This window comes from Parasteatoda tepidariorum, chromosome 2, assembly GCF_043381705.1.
Source record: "Parasteatoda tepidariorum isolate YZ-2023 chromosome 2, CAS_Ptep_4.0, whole genome shotgun sequence".
In the NCBI taxonomy this organism is placed as follows: Eukaryota; Metazoa; Arthropoda; class Arachnida; order Araneae; family Theridiidae; genus Parasteatoda; species Parasteatoda tepidariorum.
In genome coordinates, this window is record NC_092205.1 from 27,133,466 (window position 1) to 27,153,750 (window position 20,285).

General features: G+C 32.5%; 1 protein-coding gene across 2 annotated transcripts in view; it reads right to left on the reverse strand.

The window, feature by feature from the left end:
* The window catches only part of LOC107442704 (uncharacterized), a 42,164-nt gene that overhangs the window by 9,136 nt on the left and 12,743 nt on the right, over positions 1-20,285 (reverse strand). Inside the window, exons 5-12 of one of the 2 annotated variants that reach the window (XM_071177373.1) lie at positions 18,860-19,074; positions 16,404-16,595; positions 14,894-14,990; positions 10,868-10,978; positions 6,478-6,615; positions 4,742-5,191; positions 3,034-3,266; positions 1,617-1,803 (exon numbers count right to left, since the gene is read on the reverse strand). In XM_071177373.1, the coding sequence (XP_071033474.1) occupies positions 1,617-1,803; positions 3,034-3,266; positions 4,742-5,191; positions 6,478-6,615; positions 10,868-10,978; positions 14,894-14,990; positions 16,404-16,595; positions 18,860-19,074 (1,623 nt within the window). Of the gene's footprint in view, positions 1-1,616; positions 1,804-3,033; positions 3,267-4,741; positions 5,192-6,477; positions 6,616-10,867; positions 10,979-14,893; positions 14,996-16,403; positions 16,596-18,859; positions 19,075-20,285 lie in introns of both variants that reach the window. The other variant, XM_071177374.1, reaches the window with a different exon arrangement.

The window sequence follows — 20,285 nt, forward strand, 5'->3', positions numbered from 1 at the left end:
CTGCAAGCTTGTCAAACTCTTCCTTGGCCTGCCAGATCACCAGATCTCTCTCCCATCGAGCATGTCTGGGATATGATGGGAAGGCGATTGCATCTGGCACGGAATGTTGATGACCTCGGTCGACAATTGGATCGAATTTGGCAGGAAATACCGCAAGAGACCATCCGGGAGCTTTATCGATATAAGCCACGCCGTGCGGCAGCTTGTATCAAGGCTAGAGGCGGATCAACACCTTATTGAACTTGTTACTGTAACTCTGCAATAAATTATTCAATTGTTCTGAAATTTTAATCATTTACTATTCTGTACATTGTCTTCCTATCCACTGATTTTCGTTTCAATTGGACAACTCCTTCTAGGTGCGTCGGTTTTTTTTGTTATAGAGTCTAGTTTAAAATCTTTTAAGTTCGAAAGCTAAATAGAACTGAAAACTACATTAAACATAGTCCTAAAGAAAAGCATCACGGAAGTTTTAAAAAATATTTTTATTAAGTAAAAAGGATAAATAGTAAGAAAGGGGAAAATATTGTTGCATATTCCTATACAACTGAAAAGAGGAGGGTCAAAGGCATGAAATAGATCTCTCCCCAGATGGCGTATTCGAGTGTTGCGATCGCCAATTGTAAAAATCGCACAAATTGTCAATATGAAGAAAAACCTTAGTTTTGCGAAAATGAAAGGTCTTTGTGATTTAATTATTTAATTATTTAATATTTGAATAATTAATATCTATTGGTTTAACAAACTCATTTAAGTGAAAAAATCTCGCCCAATAGCAATTTTAATTTTTAAAAAAATATTTTTTCTTAATAAATATTTAAATATTATATATCCGTTTTAAAGCCCAGATAATTAATTTTAGAAATATCGTAAATAGGTACTTTATTTACGTCGTACTGGAGCTGCACAATGGTTTATTGGCGACGGTCTGGGAAATATCCCTGAGGATATTCCTAAGACATGCCCTCACAATTTTGATCTTCTGCGAGGGGATCTCATTAGTGAGGTCACTTCCTAAGTTCAGACATAGATCTGAAGGGGAAGAAAGTTTTCTCCATATTGTACCCATGTTACTGCTCAGAACAATAGACCACAGGATTTTCAATTCTACACATTTTGAGAACTCAGATTAGATATATTGTATATTTATTTTAAAATTATAGCTTTTTGTTCACGTTTAAAAGCAGTGCATCTGTTTTTTATTTCTATTTGCGAAATAGCTTAGAAAAACACCTTTAAGGGTAATATCACTTTTCATTTTGGTCAAAGAAAGTTCAGTTTCTTTAGTTCTACTTTTTAAGAGCCGTTCTCACTTCATGCATTTCATGCAATTCTGATCAACGCTGAGAAAGATGGAAAACCAGAATGGTAAAATTTATTCTCCCGCAAAAAACTGATAAATCACATTCTGGTTCTCGCTCGGCGGCAATTGGAGGTGCATGCTGAGTGAACGCTCCTTAAAGCGAAAAAGCATTACTAAAGGGTCTAACACATTGCTCACCAACCATTGGAACTGCTTTTACAGTGCCGTAGGTAAATTTATAGATTTAATAAATCATTTGAATCACAGTGGGCAGTGTTTATTCAAGGCTATTTAATATTGTTTGTTCAATCACCTGAGAGCATCCACGTGACTTGGGAGGTACGCATGGCCTGAGCAAGATTCTGTAGAATAGGTGAAGCCTCAATAATATTCAAGAGGTTGCCCGTGGGCTGGTAGAGCACTTGCGTCACTGGAATGAGTTGGATGGAACCCATTGTGGCCAGTGCATCCCCAACTGGAGTACCCGAAGCCGTCACCACCTGCAATATAACATTTAATTAATGTTCACTTCGAAGGATTCCTTTTTGAAAACACTTATCAGTGTAAGACCTAAGCGAAATTTTCATAATTAGTGTTAAAGACTCTATACAAATTAATAATTTATCATTATAAGCAAATATACATATTTAATGTTAAAATCACAATAAAAAGATTAAAAAAGGGGGAAAAATGCATTTATTTCTTTTATTTTGAGTAATTATTTTGATTTAAAGTATTTATTTAGAGTAGACTGCTTTAGTCTACAAATTGTAAATTGTATTAAGTGATTGGCTGAATTACGCACTTTTATTAAAAGGCAAAAATGTCTACGATAAGGATTTTAGAACAACAAGTTTCCAAACTTTTACTAGAATTTTCTGGAAGAAAATGAAATGAAAAGTGTAATACTTTTTGACATCATTACTAACAGTGAATATTGATTTTAATAGTAAGTTGCCAAGAAGAAAAATATGGTGACATGATAGTCATAAATGGTGCATTCTTTTCAAATGTGAGGCGGAATTTCTACAAATAGCGGAATTTTTTTTTGTTTAACTTTCTTTTGTTTACTGTTTGTAGTTTACTTTCTAAAACTCTTACGGACACGAAAGCGAAAATTAATATAAATCATCAAAATAATAGTAAAAGTTGAGATGTTTGTTTCATATTAGCTCTAATTGTCCTAACTTAAAACAAATAAAAACATTAGTGAAAAAAAGTTACCTGAAAAGGGAAGTTTGTTTAAATTTCCAAAGCATTCTGGTACGCTATGGTATTCCGGGACATTGATGAACATTTATACTTTTTCTTCGGTGATTTTTCGATTATTGTTTTTCAATAATAAATGGCCAATACTTAAAAAATATACTTTTACTATGGTAAATAATTTCTCTTGTTTTTACACTCTAAAGTAGATTGATTTAAATACTTTTATGATTGTGAGTCTTTTCGACTACTCTGGTCAATTCATGAAAAACAACTAAAGTTACAGTTAAATAGAATATAAATAATTTACTGTTTTTATTTGAATTAATAATCCTATATTTGAAACAGGCGTCTTAATTTTTTAGTGCTTGAAATCTAGACTGAATCCCCGAAGATCTGATCACCCCAAATAGGTAAACGTCCGGTCGCTGGATCAAAAATTAGTCAAGGTTTTTCCTTTTCCCCCTATTTAAACTACTTAAACTATATCATTGAACCTGAGTTCACATAGAAGAGTTTCATACTTGTTTGCAGTTGATGTGAGCTCCCTGATAGACATTGAAGCGAATCTTCTGCCCCTGAAGCAAGGTGGACGAGGTTTCTTCATTTCTCAAAGAATTCAGATTGACCCTCTGAGGTATGATGTGGTATTGCAGAAGGGATTTTGTCTGCTCTGGACTCGAGTCTATGGAATTCGACATGTCTTGTGGAAGCGCATTGACGGCGTCGTCTGTTGGGGCAAACACAGTGTATACACCTGAAAACAAATTAATAACAGATTAATATATATATATATAATATATATATCGTGTATTTGTGAAATTTCGGAATAGTATAATGGTATAATAGTATATGCTCCAAGACCTTCATAAAAAGAAGAAAAATATTTCAACTTTTACCGAGTGCAAATGGAGATTCATGTTTACCAATAGAATTGTATGAAAAATTTATCCTGTAAGTTAGTCAGTTAATAAAAAAAGCTATTCAACGGTTAACAGATTAAACTCAAAGTTATCGGAAGTGCAATAGCAAAAACTGTTTATCGAAGTTTCGGTTAAGTTATTTATCCAAGTTTTTGAAGTTTTATCAAAAGATACATTTTTACCGTTTTTGAAACCATTCAAAAATTAAAATTTTATTAAATTTTGCAAAAAATGTGAACGATTTTGTACTGCTTATATGCATTAAAATATTGGAATTCTAAAATTATAGTTACATTGAGCAAAGTCTTACCGAAAATGATCCAATATTTTACTGTTTCTCTGATCTTAACGTTCCTGAAGCTTTCAACTTTATTTCATTGCTCATATACACCGAAGAGCCATTACATTATGACCATCCTGCTAATGACACGTAGGACCACCTTTAGCCCTCAAAACTGCTAGCACCCACCGTGGCACTGATTCCACAAGGTGCTGATAGGTAGTCTAAGTTATCTGGTACCAAGCGCTCACCAACTGGTCCTGCAATTCCCTCACATTGCGAAGGGGTAGCGTGGCAGCACGAATTCGGTTTTCCAAGTAAGATCACAAATGCTCTATTGGATTAAGGTCAGGTGAATTTGGGGGCCAAGACATGACTTGAAAGTCACTGGAATGTTCCTCGAACCAATCCATGACGATTCGACCCTTATGACATGGTGCATTATCCTGTTGTTAAACACCTTCCCCAGCAGGAAAAATTGTTGCCATGAATGGGTGAATCTTGTCTGCAACTATGTTCAAGTAGCTTACAGACGTCAGGGATTGTTCTATGAGGATTGTGGGTCCTAATGTGCCCCATGAAAACATTGTTCCTGGGCGAGAAACCATTAAAACCTGGATGAGCCCATTGTTATAGATGGAGAGTGGTCATAATATAATCATAATATAATAAACTCTTCGGTGTAAGTACTAGGCACGAATCTACCAGAAAGGAGAACTCGTCTCAACTATCATACGACGCCCTGCTTTTTCAGCAAAAATCGCTGATCAGAGAGAGCACGTGACTGAGGAAACTTTAATGTTAGGGACAAAGAGAGATAGGGAAATATAACAACGGTCTTGCTTTATTTACATTACAGCTCCATGGTTGTGAGAGTAGAAATTTGTTAAAATCGAATTTCATAAAACTAAAAATTAAGTGTTAAAGTTTAAACTCTACTACTACTTTAAATATTTTCAAAATTCTTCTGACAAAAGTGCAAAAAGTTGGAATCTTAGAACGCATAGAAAGAGGGTTAATGAATATTACCTCCATCATGGATTTTTTCAAGAAGGCCGGTGTTTGTAATCCAATTAGCAAATCTATTCAATCCCATAGATCTTGCGAGATCAGCAACGTTAGAGGCAGATCCACTTGACAGAGACTGAGCTTGAACCGAAGATTGTCTTTGTCCACCATGGTTCGGGCTGCGTGATGCTTGAGATGGACCTGGTAGTCTTTGTCCCGTGCCTTGAGTTTGACCGCGATTGCGTTGCTGGCCAGTCGGAGACACTTGCCCGGTTGGTATCCTTGGATTTGTTTGTTGTCGAGCAGGTGGTTGCATTAGTCCTGTCACTTGGGGCTGGCTTTGAGGAATTCGCTGGATGTCAAATACGTGTTGATTTCCAGGTGTCTGAGGATTTGGAACTAGTTGTCCAATATTTGGTTGAATGTCGCTTCTTGGAAGTTGCTGACCAGTGGTGGAAACACTATCTCCCCCTTTGGAGAGTTTCAAATGAAATTAATTTTACTTTGAAATACGAAAAAATAAATGACAGATAAATGATTGATAAAGGTTGCCAATGTTGCACTAGAAAAACGCTAATGGGATAGGATATTGGTAATGGCACGTGGTAAATCCGTAGAAAATATTGGCTCGATCGTGTGTTGCATTGGTATAATACAGGTAGGGGAGCTGTTGTCTCAGCATTCAGCTCTCCAAAGATATATGGACTTTTTTTTGGCTAAAAAACCACCAAGGATCTCTTTTACAATATAGACTTTCATCAGTAATATTCAACACTCTTTCAAGTTAAATGCAGGAATGATCTGAAGTGACTGCGAATGATGTTAAGTAACTGTGCATGAATAGATAATTCAGAAGACGTAGTAACCTCGAAAGTATATGAAATGTCATTGATAAAAGTCTTTATAAGAACAAAACACGTAAAATGTCAATAGCAAGAAAAACTTCAGGGATCATTTTCATTGCATGCGATTTAAGCACCTTCGTTCGCTTTCGGGAGGGAAGTAAAACATGATTGGTGAATTTTGAGTGAGAAAATATATTTCACCAATCAGGTACTGATTCACTCAAGACGGTGATCTAAGGTGTGTGAGTCGCATACAGGAAAAATGGTCCCGTTACGCTAACATTAACATAACACTCTACCATTGAATTGCTTAAGTATACAAAAATAAGCAAAAATTTAGAATTATTAATGATTTAAATGGGCTTAAATTTCACCAAATAATCAATTATTAAAAAAAAAGTTATAATTGAAATTTTTTTAAGCTATTTAAATGTTTTGAGGCCAAACAATCTTTTTTTGGGAAAAATTACTACTTATAATTTAAGTAGTAGCAATAGTTTATTTACATCGCACTAGAGTTACACAATGGGCTATTGGCAACGATTTGGAAAACATCTCTCAGGATCATCCGAAGACGTGCCATCATAATTTTGATCCGCTGCAGAGAAGATGGCTTCCCCCACTTTGGTAGCCTGACGACCTGCGTGTGAGGTCAAGTAATTTACGGTAAAACAGTTTAACGAACATTGAAGTGGTCATCTACCCGCTCACTGATCTCAACCAGTGATGCTTGACTTTGGTGATCTACTAAGTCTTACGATCAGTCCAAAGTGGGGCATTTATAATTAAGACCTATAGCTTTGCTTCGAGCTTAAAGCCTTATGAAACAGTGACTTTTCATTTCCTCTGACGAAAGCGCACCAAAATTAAAAGAAGGCGTAAATATTGCACAATAGACAGTTTCTTACGCACCTGTGATAGAATTCTCTTGCGTGTTGAGGAATTTCAAATCTGCATCATTAATCAAGACTTGATCTATTAAGTGGACGACGCCAGATCCCGTCACTATTTCTGGAGTTTTCACATTCACTTCATTCACCTGGTAACCATCTGAAACATTGAATAACATATATCACAAATAAATTACTCTTTATTCTTTGATCCAAATTTGGAAAAAGAATTATAATTTAGACGGGTCAATTTGTAAATCCTTCACGTTTCTCAATGGCGATTTAATAAATATATAGTCAGGAAAAACTTAAATCCATTTGAGCTTAGGAGATTGACAGAAGATTGACAGATAGGATTGATGGAGAGATTGACGGAAAGGATGGTGGTCGTTTTTTTTCTTTCAAAAAAAGAAAGAATTTGGAATTTGGATTTATTTTGAAGAAATTGTTGTTGTTGTTGTTGTTGTTAATTTACGTCGCACTGGAGCTGCACAATGGGCTATTGGCGACGGTCTGGGAAACATCCCGGAGGATGATCCGAAGACATGCCATCACAATTTTGATCCTCTGCGGAGGGGATGGCACCCCCGCTTCNCTGTCAGGGATCTGTCCAGACATTCTGTAAAAGGTCCGTATTTGTAAAATTGGAAAAAAATTACTTGTAATTTGTGAATATAAAATAAACGTTAAGTCACATTCTTTCAACCAGGGTCCTGCTTTTGTGAATTTGTGCAAATAGGGTCTGTTATTGCAAAAAAAACTTTTTCAAGGAGTTTTTAAATTGTAAAGGCGTACAAGATTATGCACAACACTGTAAAATTATAACTAAAAGAAATAAATTTAAAAAAATAAAGAGCAATTGCAGCTACTAAATTAGCGATTCAACATATAAATATTTGGTATTTAGCCTATATTACTGAACGCAGAATATTCTTTTCGGACGAATAAAGGAAGACGCGTCTGCGGAAGACAAAATTTAGTTTGTTTACATCTGTCTTTCTTCCTGAGTTTCCAGGGTTTATTCGATTAACAAAACAATAATGAAGATGAACAAATTTGTGAAGTGTCCGATTAGAAGAAAAATCATTTTGTGTAGGGTCCGTTTTTAAGTTAAAATATTTTGTGAAGGGTCCGTTTTTATGAAAAGATATTTTATGAAGCCTCCGTTAACGGACCCAAATTTCTTCTAAGCAGACCCCTGACTTATAACATACATATTTGTTTCTGGATTTGAAGTCGGAGTAAAGTGAACACTGAAAGCAATTTTTTTTGTTGTTCAAGTGGATATATCGCTCATGGGCTGCAATAGTAGCACAACTTAAAAAAAAAACGCGTTTCGGACTAAGAACAGGTGTAAATATGAAAATACACATTCTTTCAGCAGTAATACTAGCACAACTCATATTTCAACTTGAAGGTAATCTTCGTTCAAGCAAACTAAAGCATTTCTTATGCATTTTGCATAGCATTGAAAACTTTAAACCCTCTTATCTCAAAGCTTGCTTTGAGTTGTGCCGGTATTGTAGCCCATGAGCGATATTTTTTGTAACCTACCACTTTAACTTGAAAGGACCACCGTGCATTGATTTTAGATCCATAATCTATTACGATAAATGGAACTATCTTGTTTCGGTAAATTAAATCTTAATAACGAAAGACTAGTGCAGTGGTTTCCGAAAGGGGTTCTGGAGAACCCTAGGAAGTATCACATGAGGTTCTGAGAATTAGGACTTTTTTTTAACCAGTTATGATTTTCGAAACCTGCAGTTAAATTTTTATCCAATAAATTATTCATTATTTTTCTAAAATTATTTAAAAATTCTTATAAAAGAATCATAAAAACAAATTATTAAATGAATGATAAAAAGGATATCATCATCAACTATAGTACGATAGCTCAGGGTGGGCCAGAGCTTTCCAAACTAGGCCGATCTAGGTTCCTGTCACTCCTACTGGCAATCAAACTCTCTAATTCATGAAAAATTTCCTTAGTATTTCGCTTCGATAAAAAATTACTAAATTCAACAATAAAGAACAGAGTTTCTCTTATAAACGTTTTCAACGTTTATTTTCGCTCTTGTTCGTTATTATTTCAAAGAAAATCACATTGATTTTATAAATAATGAAAAGTAAAAGTCAATAAGTTCCTAATAGGTCGTGGTAAATATACTTTCCACCAAAAAAAAAATGTCATTAAAATTTAGATAAATATTTTATAAGCTAAATGAGTTTATTTTTTTAAAACAATTACTATTCTTATATCAATTTCAATTCCAAAAATACTTTACCTTTACTGAAAATAAATGGCCCATGAAAGGGTTAAACGATGCGATGAAAAAATTTCATTCCTTATTCATTCATTAATTATTTTAAAAAAATAAATAAAATTTCAAACACTAAATATTTTATGAAAAATTGATTTTCTTTCGTTGATTAATTTGTTTATATTTGAGGATAAAATTTATTCATTAAATCTAGGGGATTCTGCCAAAATCAAGTCGATCATTTAGGGTTCCATAGCCGAATAAAATAAAACTAGTGGTACCATTTTTCTTTTATTTTCAGAACAAAAAATGTATCGTCCTTTTATAAGAACGTTTAGACATAAATGAGATTACTTCAGGGTATCAACGGTCTTCAGAAAAATTAAAAATAAGCTTAAATATTTTAATAAAGAAATTGCAAGTTCTATTTTATTAACTTTCAATTTATGATTGAAAGATTTTTTGTCGAAATATATTTATTTGAAAACATTAAGCATAGTGGTAAGCATAAACTTTTTGAAATTAATTTTTTTTTTTTTTAATTTTGCTATCACTCTTATATCTTTTTAAGTACTCTATTTTACGATTAAATAACAATTGTTTCGAATCGTACAAACTCTGCTTTACACCTAAATCACCAAAATTCTCGTTTCCTCTCGTGTAGTTCTTTTAGAAGAAAATTTTTTTAACTTAATTATTTCGTTTGTTTTTTAATTTATTTCGGTGAAACTAAAATCTTCGTGATTAACGAAATTTATTAAAAATATTTTTATTTTTTTAAATTTCCAATGAGCTGCACAATCGGTGTTGTCGATGAGCAGATCTAGTGCGTTCTCCAGAGGTGGTATCCACTCTTTCAGGACCACCACAATGGGTGAGATACCGTTGGTCATGTTAATTTGAACGTCTAGTTTCTGCCACACTAGATGGCAGCACCGAGACTCTTTATTAAAAATATAAGCAGCTACATTTTGATTTGAAATTGTGCATTTTAAATAATTTTCAGATCTAAACTAATAGTCGCATTTTATTTTATTTTGTATTTTACAACCGGCGTTGAACAGCCGACCCAATTCTGAGTTTACGACTATCAATGTTCAACTCCGAAGTCATGCAATTTTGAACCCAAATCAGAAGACAAGAGAACTCCTGGATCAAACATTGGGACAAACTAGCCTTCTTAGCGAACTTTTTGATGAAACTGAGCCGTATTTGCGTTACATGATAAGGTAAACCACGAAATTTTCTGACGGATATTCTAGTCGATGACCCGTCTACCCCTAAGGTTATTTTACTTTAGCAATGTGGTCGGAGCAAAGTTTGTGTCAACCAGCTATCTCTGGGATTCGAACCTAGGAAGCGAACGCTATATCTCCTGAGCCACCGAGGCTCTGATAGTCGCATTTGAAATAATCAACTTAATCACTAATTCAGGGACGCCATCGGCGACTAAAAATGAGAAACGGGGTAGAAATTCAATTTTTTAAATTACATTTTTAATTATTTAAACATCACTAGCGCTATGACTTACATTTCAAATTATTAATATTCAAAGCAAAACTGTTAAAAACTTGCGGGGTCTCCTTGACCGAGCGGTATCGCTTGCCAAACGTTGTGCAAAGTGTGGAGATAGCGGGTTCGAATCCCGCCTTTACCCTGGATGTATCTTCGTGCTGTCTTACCTTCTATTTGACAAAGGCTTATAAGCTTAACTTGAGCTCACAAGCCTGAAAATTCAATAAGCAATAAATAAAAAAACTTGCGGGGTTTCCTTGGCCGATCGGTATCGCCCGTCAAACGCTGTGAAAATCGTGGAGGTAGCGGGTTCGAATCCCGTCGTAGCCCTGGATGTATTATTTGTGATGTCTTTCTCTGAATTGTTCTATCCGTCCTTCTACTTGACAAAGGTTTATAAGTCAGCAAATGTGTGTCATTTCAGTAAAGTAAAAGAGTTGCCAATTTAAATTTTTTAAAAAAAAATTTTGAATTTTATAAGTCAGCATTTTTAGTCCCCCGTGGTAACTCTGCACATTCCTTTCCAATTTTTCTTTCCTTTTAAGAATATTTTACAGTTTTAAAAATTATTGCATAGAATCAGCGTCTTCTGGGAATGGCTTGCTAATATTTGAATATAAAAGAAAAACTCACAGCTAACGACTTGAAATTTTAATTTCCCTCCTCTGGCACTTGCGAATGTGGGTCCAGTGAAGAATTCGCGACCATAGTGTGCACCATCAATTACATGGTTCATCAAGATCTCTAAAAAAGAAGGAAGGAAACATTAGACATGATATAATAGCGACAGCAAAGGAAGTTCCCCGAACCCCATGCAGTAGTAGAGTGTTATATTTCTCAGCTGAAAGGTCATCATCCAGTCTAAAAAAAGCGTCATTTTTATAATTTTTTTCTTATGCAAGCTTTTTCTTATATTTGATTGTTTCGACTCCTAAAAAATAAACACGAATTAAGATGTTGTTCAGTGATGTTTCAGTTCCGGAAACTGGAAATAAAACCAGTTTATATCTGCCTCGTTTTCGAAAAAAGAAAAATGTTCCAACCAAAATATGACTGTAAACACTTTCAAATAGTTAACAGTTATACAGGACTATTTCTTATCTAAAAAAAAAGTTTTTGAGTAATTTATTATTAAAAATAGTAAAAGTTTACTTTTTAAAAGATTTAAAATTCAGATCTAGAAATAAAATAATTTTATTAGCAATTTTTTTCTCGTTTCCAGGACATAAACGAAAAAAAAGGGGGAGAAAAGCTCCTACTGATATTATTTGATACCTAGTTGATGAAGATAATTCGAAAGATAAGTACGTAAAAAAAAACAACAAATAAAGTAAGCAAACGAAAAAAATTTAAAATTGAACCTGTCAAATTGTTTTTAAAAGCACTTAAAACTACGATAATTTCCGAACGAAACAAAGATTTTTCTTTAAAAAATATTTAGCGAAATTTAACGCTAAAAATTACACTGGGGAACAAAAGTTTTGCTGCATTTATACAAAAACTTGATACGCCCACTATGGGTGTAACTTTATGATCTAAAATCTGAAATTATTTTAGATCATAAAGTTACAGATTATTTTTAATCTATTTTTTGTCGAAATGTACAAGTTTAAAAGCGTTATATTTAATTGTTGGTCGCATAAATGGTGCAAGAAACATCTAGGGGAGATAGGGCACATAATCAGGATTAAAATTGCATCGGAACTCATGCCCGAAAATCTCGTTGTATGCGGGTAGGGGAGCTTCCATATTTACGCCATGTTCAGAAACCCACGGAAAAACACTTTTAAATTCATCATTCAAGCTGCTAAAATCCACACAAACAGAAGATCACTGTTACAAAAGTCATGTTTGTTTTTAGTTCTGAAACAAAGATAAGTGCCCTCTCATAAGATAATTAACATAATTATGTCAATCATGTTAAATAACTTCATGATATTTAATTTCTGTTCTATTAAACCCAATCCAAATTTGTTTTCGTGTTCTGTCTGAGCAGGTTTGATTAACAAACTCTTTTTATGTCAAGAATTGTTAAGTGTATGCATTCGTATTTAATTGTTCTTTTGTAAATTGTACGGTTGAAATTACTTTACTGACTTTTATGTGTATTATTTCTTATTGTCATGACAATTTTTAGTGTTACTGAACATCGAAATAAGGGCAACTACTTAACATCAAAAGAAGTATAATAAAAGCCGTACTCAAGAGGGCGGGTAAACATAGAAGCACAATTGCCTCGGGGCCGGGATTATTGATGCTTACAAGAAGAGTAGAATTTCTTAATTATTATCTCTCAATTTGCAAAACGACATATTTTATATTTGTAAATTATAATTCTATTATATTTATAATGCAATATGTAACAATTTTAGTAATAGAATTCTTCCCACATTTAGTACATGCAAATAAAAAAATAAAATCAGAAAATATTTATTTTTCTAATTTAAATAAGCTTACAAAAATTGGAAATTAAGATTTTAGCATCTTTATGAAAATTGATAATTAAAGAATCTAAGATAAACCATTGTATTGAAAAGTCTTTTTGAAAAAGTTTANATGGAAAATGATGAACAAATACATCAACAAAGATTTTTCTTTAAAAAAAAGTTTGCGAAATTTAAAGCTAAAAATTACACAGGGGAACAAATGTTTTGATGCATTAATACAGAAACTTGATACGCCCACTATAGGTGTAAGTATTTCAAATCTGAAATAGTTTACAGCATAAAATTACAGATTATTTTTAATCTATTTTTTGTCGAAATGTGCAAGTTTAAAAATGTTATATTCAACTGTGGGTCGCATAAATGTTGCAACAAACATCTGGAGGAGTTAGGGCACGTAATCAGAATTAAAATTGCATAGGAACCCATGCCCGAAAATCTCGTTGCATGAGTGTAGGGACGCTTCCATATCATGCCATGTTCAGAAGCCCACACAGAAACACTTATCAATTCATCATTCACGCTGCTAAAATCCACACAAACAGAAGACCACTGTTACAGAAGTCATGTTTGTTTTTAGTTCTGAAACAAAGATAAGTGCTCCCTCATAAGATAATTAACATAATTATGTCAATCATATTAAATAACTTCATGATATTTAATTTCTGTTCTATTAAACCCAATCCAAATTTGTTTTCATGTTCTGTCTGAGCAGGTTTGATTAACAAACTCTTTTTATGTTAAGAATTGTTAAGTGTATGCATTAGTATTTAATTGTTCTTTTGTAAATTGTATGGTTGAAATTATTTTACTGACTTTTATGTGTATTATTTCTTATTGTCATGACAATTTTTAGTGTTATTAAACATCGAAATAAGGGCAACTACTTAACATCAAAAGAAGTATAATAAAAGCCGAACTCAAGAGGGTGGGTAAACAAAGAAGTACAATTGCCTCGGGGCCGGGATTATTGATGCTTTACCAGAAGTGTAGGGGTTCTTAATTATTATCTTTTAATTTGCAAAACGACATACTTTATATTTGTAATTTATAATTTTATTATATTTATGATGCAATATGTTGCAATTTTAGTAATAGAATTCTTCCCACATTTAGTACATGCAAATAAAAAAATAAAACCAGAAAATATTTATTTTTCTAATTTAAATAAGCTTACAAAAATTGGAAATTAAGATTTTAGCATCTTTATGAAAATTGATAATTAAAGAATCTAAGATAAACCATTGTATTGAAAAGTCTTTTTGAAAAAGTTTACAAAGTGTATTAAAATCAGACTTTCTACGTTTTGAGGTGCCTGTAACAAATTTCTACTGGGGCCGTAAATCCTATGTCCACCTTTAAGTACAAGGAAACATTCTTGGTGTTTCACTACATCATTTTTGGTGTAAAGTAGTTGCCACCATTTTTGGTGTTAAGTAGTTGCCACTATTTTTAGTGTGAAGCAGTTGCCACCAATTTTGACGTTAAGTAGTTGTCACCATCTTTGGTGTTACGTATTTGCCAACAATTTTGGTGTATGGTAGTTGCCACCAATTTTGATGTAATGTAGTTGCCACTTATTGTTTGTGTAAAGTAGCTGCCACCATTTTTGGTGTTATGTAGCTGCCACCATTTTTGGTGTAAAGTAATTGCCTCTATTTTTGGTGTTAAGTAGTTGCCACCATTTTTGGTATTAAGTAGTTGCCACTATTTTTGGTGTGAAGCAGTTGTCACCAATTTTGATGTTAAGTAGTTGCCACCAATTTTGGTGCATGGTAGTTGCCACTAATTTTGGTGTAACGTATTTGCCACTAATTTTTGGTGTAAAGTAATTGCCACCATTTTTGGTGTAATGCAGTTGCCACCATTTTTGGTGTAAAGCAGTTGCCACCATTTTTGGTGTTAAAACGAACTAAATTTTTTTGCAGTGTACAAACTAGGCCGCTAATGGTAATGGCTAATGGTTGTATAAATGGTGTTAACGTCGTAACTAATAACATTATTTGAGTTGCACTTAATTACTTATTCAGTCGCAACTAAAAAATATTTAATAAATGTGTCGCATTCTCTATTACCTGAATTACCTACATGAGTTTTTTCTTTCTTTTAAGTATTAAGGTAACTGCTTTTAAAAAGTCAATTCTGTTGCATACTATTTAATGAATATTTTCTTATCTAGTTCCGGGTAATTTTTCCATAACAAATAAATAATTACCTTGTAAAGCTGTCATGTTCTGAGTCAATTCTTCGTATACTGCATTCGGCAACTGTGCAAAGGCATTATCCGTTGGAGCTAAGAGAGTGTGTGGTGTGTCACCTGTATTAAAACAAAATTTAGTTATTATTAATAATTTTTCTTTAGAAATCCTTTATTTCAAAAACGTCTACATAGGTATGAATATTTTTTGTTAAATAAATTACTTATTGAAGATTTTTTACATTATCAATATTATCCATAATGAATTATTACTCATGCTCTTAGTTACCGAATTCACTCACCCTTATATAGATTTTTCTTTAATTTTCAAAGTAGAGCAATTTTAAATTAATTTTTAAAAAAAATGAATATTTTTTTTAAAATTGAAATTTAGTTTGTTATTTGCAATGTTTAAAAAAATTATCGCAAACTGTAGAATTTAGTGCCCTCTATTTAGAAATTAGTTTTATTGAGGAGTCATATCAATAGTTGATATCTTAAATGCATTTTTTTCTAGAACTATCAAATTTACCATCTTCAGAGAAATTTTCAACCAAAATGCTGAATAGGATAGAAAGCATTGCCTAGTCATAGTAATTGCTTATTGTCATTGCTTACAGTCATTGCTTAATCATAGATACTACTGCATAGATGCTACTGAGATAGTAAGCATAGATGCTACTGCTGCCCCTGAGATAAAATGTTCTCCCTTAAAGTTTTAGTTCATTTACTTATAAAATAATGAAATTTTTTTAGTTCCCCTGAATTCGTGGCTCAATGGTTAGGTAAGCTATCCACATTGTAATTGAGAAATCGGGGATTCAAATCTCAGTGGAAACATGTTATTCAAAATTCCTAAATTTCTGATCTGAAATGATTAATAACTATTTAGCCAATAGACTAATAATAATAGATTAATGACTATTAAGTCAATAGACTAATAATAAAAGGTTAATAATTATTTAGTGCATAAATTAATATTTTTTTAATTTAAATTAATTCTTTTATAAAATATAAACAAATAAAAACAAAAAAATAATTCGATAGGTGATTATTATTTTTATTTTTATTTTACTATTTAGCGTTTGAATAAGAAGTAATTTGAAATTGAAGATGCTGATAAATCTATAAAGAGGTAGACCATAACCTTAAAAGGGCATCACAGACTCGAATAAGATCTTAAGATAACTTTTTTTTCAGTAGAAACTCTAGTTTTGTTTTTCCTTCTATTTTTCGCACTAATCAACAGATAATCAATGATATTGTATAAAATTTAATTCATATAAGTCTGTTTCGATATTGGATTTTGAATTTGTGGGTTTTTCGAAATTGATTTTGAAATTACAAGCCATGGAAAATGATGAACAAATACATCAGATACCCTACGGATGTCTTCATGGCTGACAAATAAAAATAAGTTTTGCGATAGAAATTGCAAAACCAAAATAATGCAATGTGAAACATACAATTTCAAAAAGTAAAATATCATCTTTACATTATGGCTGTAGAATAAAAAAAAAAAAGAAAGGTCACCTGTTAGGAGATCGTTAAGACCACTCTGAGAAAGGAACCACGACAAGATGGAGAGATCAGGACGTGACTGGACAGCTCCAACAATGTCCGGGTGGGGCAGTGGATAGAGGAGTTGGTTGATGACGTAGAATATTCCATTATTAGCCCTGGTGACGGCTATAGCTTTAGCACCACTGATTATTATCAGCTGAAATGAAATTTTTAGTTGCCAGAAATAATGCTTAAAAAAATCATGAAATTTTGACGTGAATAAATACATTTACATTATAATGCGGTGAAGTGAACCCAAAGCATAAAATAATAAATAGCGGTATAGGCGATGCCCTTAACTCGCAAATGTTGGCATTATTTTTTGAAACATTATTTTAGCTCAAAGATTCCCGGTTAGACTGTACTTTGAATCGCCAGTTAGATTATTACCAGGATCAGCAATGTTTCTTTTATGGCAATTCCATACCTGTTAACTTTTAATCCTTTCGAGGATGTTTTTTCCCAGTGGTAGTATATTGGAATTTTAATTTCAATTTTAAGCAGTAACATACGCTGTATTTTGAAAAAGCTTAAACGGAGAGCCACGTCAACAATACATATTAATACATATGCTTAATTTTTTTTAAAAAATAATGGTGGTCAAAAAAGTTTCTAAATTAAGTTTACAAGTGCAAGGAATGTAGAGAAAGCATAAATTTTACTACCACTTTAAATATAGAAATAAAATTTTGCGCCAAATGCGTAAAAGTTGGCAGGTATGCAATTCGCACAGCAGCATCAAAATAAGGCATCTTAATGTTCTTTTTTCTTATTACTACGCATATTGGCTAACATGAATTTGCATTTTTACGTTGATTCCTCGTTTTATTTTGATATAAAATGCAGTCTAGTTGAATAATATTTTATTTCCCCTTATATTTAGCACTTTAAAAAATTTGTCGAGTTGGCAAGATTTTTTAACTAACGAGGATAGAGTGCAATTATGAAATCTGCATTAAAACGAAATTAAACTTAAAGAGCGTAGTTGTAAATACCTTGCATAGGGTGGAAATTTGTCGCTATTGCTGCCTCTGAGATAAAATAAAAAAAGTTTTCTCCTTTAAAGTTTTAGTTCATTTATTTATAAAATAATGAAACTTTTTAGCTCCCGGGAATTCGTGGCTCAACGATTAAGTCCACATTCTAATTGAGAAATCGGGGTTCAAATATCAGTGGAGCCATTTTATCTACATTCCAAGATCTCAAATAATTAATAATTATTTAGTCAAGAGACCAACAATAATAGATTAATAATTATAAGTCAATTATTTAATACATAAATTGATATTTTTTTAATATAGATGAATTATTTTATAAAATTTGAACTTTTAAAAGCGAAAAGACAATTTGATAGATGATTATTATTTTTTTTAAAGTTAAAACACATAAATTGGCAACAGAAATATTTTTTGTAATTAACGCAATTTATTTTTAATGTCTTTAGCGTAATTTCTTTAATTTTGTAACAGACATTTTAAGTTTTTATCAAATTTAATCTTGAAAATATACATAGAATTATATTATAATTCTGGTCAAAGAAGAGGTAAATTTATAAGAGATTTTAAATACTGAACAAGAAGATTATATCATTGAAAATATAAACTTTACTGGTAATACACAATTTTTTTTCAAGAATTTCGTTTACATTTTCTAAAATTTACTGAATACTTAAAATATTTATTACAAAATAAAAGAAATTCAGTCAGAAACTAAGTGTTCTGTGACGGCTGATTCAGAGAACAATAGTAAATCGAAAAATGTTGCAATACATTTAGAAAAATGATTTCATTGAAGTTAAATGAATAAAGAGGAAATATTCAATTTATAAGTATTTCGAGATTTTTGATGCATTGTGTGTGCTAATACTGTATTAAAATTTTTATGTTCTATTAGAGTAGCAAGTTAAACATGTTATCCGAAATTTTACAAATCCAATAGCTAAATACGATTTATAAATGCAACCTAAAATGTTTCGGTTAAGAAAAAAAAAGCCGCAACGAGCCAAAACGAGACAGAAACATACCAGAATTGTTAAATACAATACAACGTTACATTAACTATAATAAAATATTGTGCATGCCATTGTGAGCGTCATTTTTTGTGATCCTCAAGAACAAGAACACATCGATTATGAAACATGTTTAAAAATGAAATGATTACAATGAAAATTTTATGACTTTCCACTTCAACAAATCTCGATGAAGCTATTGTGCAACTCAACTTATCTCCATCGGAAATGAAAACAAAACCTACTTCGAACATCTCATTCAAAATGTAAGTCTTCAGATAAATGATTCTACTGAGAGTTCGAACGTGAAATGTCAAAGATCGGGAGCCTACTCCGGAACAGAGGTGACAAAATATTGCCGAACAGATTAAGAAGAATGAAAAAGCAATCATAACATTCGAATGGTTTCTTACTCTTCCACCCCTGAGCATTGTTATGACCAGTGGCGTTCCTTCCATTGTCGGAACAGTGTAGCTGTCACTCTCGGCACTGGGCAAGATCTCAACGGTAGTCACGTGATACAGGAGTACCTGCCTCAGAAGTTCGGGGTTCTCTTCCAGTTGGTCCACGACTCCCTGAGGCAAAGATGCGAATGCATCATCTGACGGGAGGAACACAGTGGTAGGCCCTGAGTGGAATAAACAATATTTAATGCATACACAAAATCATCCCGTTAAAAATATATTATTATTGAAATTGGAATTAGAAATTGCGTCTATATAATTCAGTGAAACACAGTGAAATTTCGATGACTGGCGAGATTGCGTGCAGAGACAGCCAGCGTCGTGGAATCGGTAGCGCCGTGGATAATTTGTAGACTTGTGTAGAGAGTTAGCATAGCCTATCACAGCATATATACAAACTGAACGTAGATTTTTTTCGATAAGGCCATAGAATGTGTAACAGCGAAATATAATGAAATCTTTCAATTTGAAAATTGCAGCAAATATAATAATTGCACATTTCACCTCTTACGCCTCATATCATAACTATCAAAACAAATAACTATATCAACACTTCTGAAAATAACGTTTCTTCGTGTTGATACAACTCTGAACAACTCCATCTTCAAACAAACATAGTTTAGAGCAAGTTGCTCATTTTATTTTTGATTCCTCTATAGTTATTCAAGCAAAGTGCTAGAAGCATTCGCAAAAGCAACACCACTGCCTGCTTACCTCAATTTTCAACTAAAATAGTCCTTAAGTTTCACGATTAATGGGATAGGGTAAAATTGAGACACTAGGGCATAGCTGCAAATATTTACACTATCTGGTAAAGATTCTGGCGATCAAAATCATCATAAATCGACTTTATTAAATCAAGATAAAACGACTAAGATTCAAATTTTGTTGCCACTTTAAAGATAAAATGTCCCTTAAAAATCAAGATCTCGGTTGCTATGAATTAAATTAAAAACTGTAATAGTTTTATCACTAGTAAAATTAAACAAATGTCATATCAGGTAACTCTTCTGGATATTTAGGAAGAATATCTTTTTATATTTAATATAGCAGCAAAAGTTTATCTATATACACTTTATTCTTATTTGAATAAACGTGGTTTAAAATTATTTGGATTACCATTATATTTAAATAATTTAAATATGCATACGGTAGGCATACTGGCTCACAGAAAGTGTCAGCTAAGTTTTGATGAAATTACAGTTTACAATCTCAATTGAGTTGGTATTTCTTTACCACTAGGAAGAATCTTTTTTCTAAAAGCGTAAAAATTGGCAGGATTGAACTGTCCGCATATTAGACCACAATGTTCAAGTTTTAGAATTTGCTTCTTTCAAGGATTCCACAGGCGACTAAAATTCTAAAAAGTGGTGAC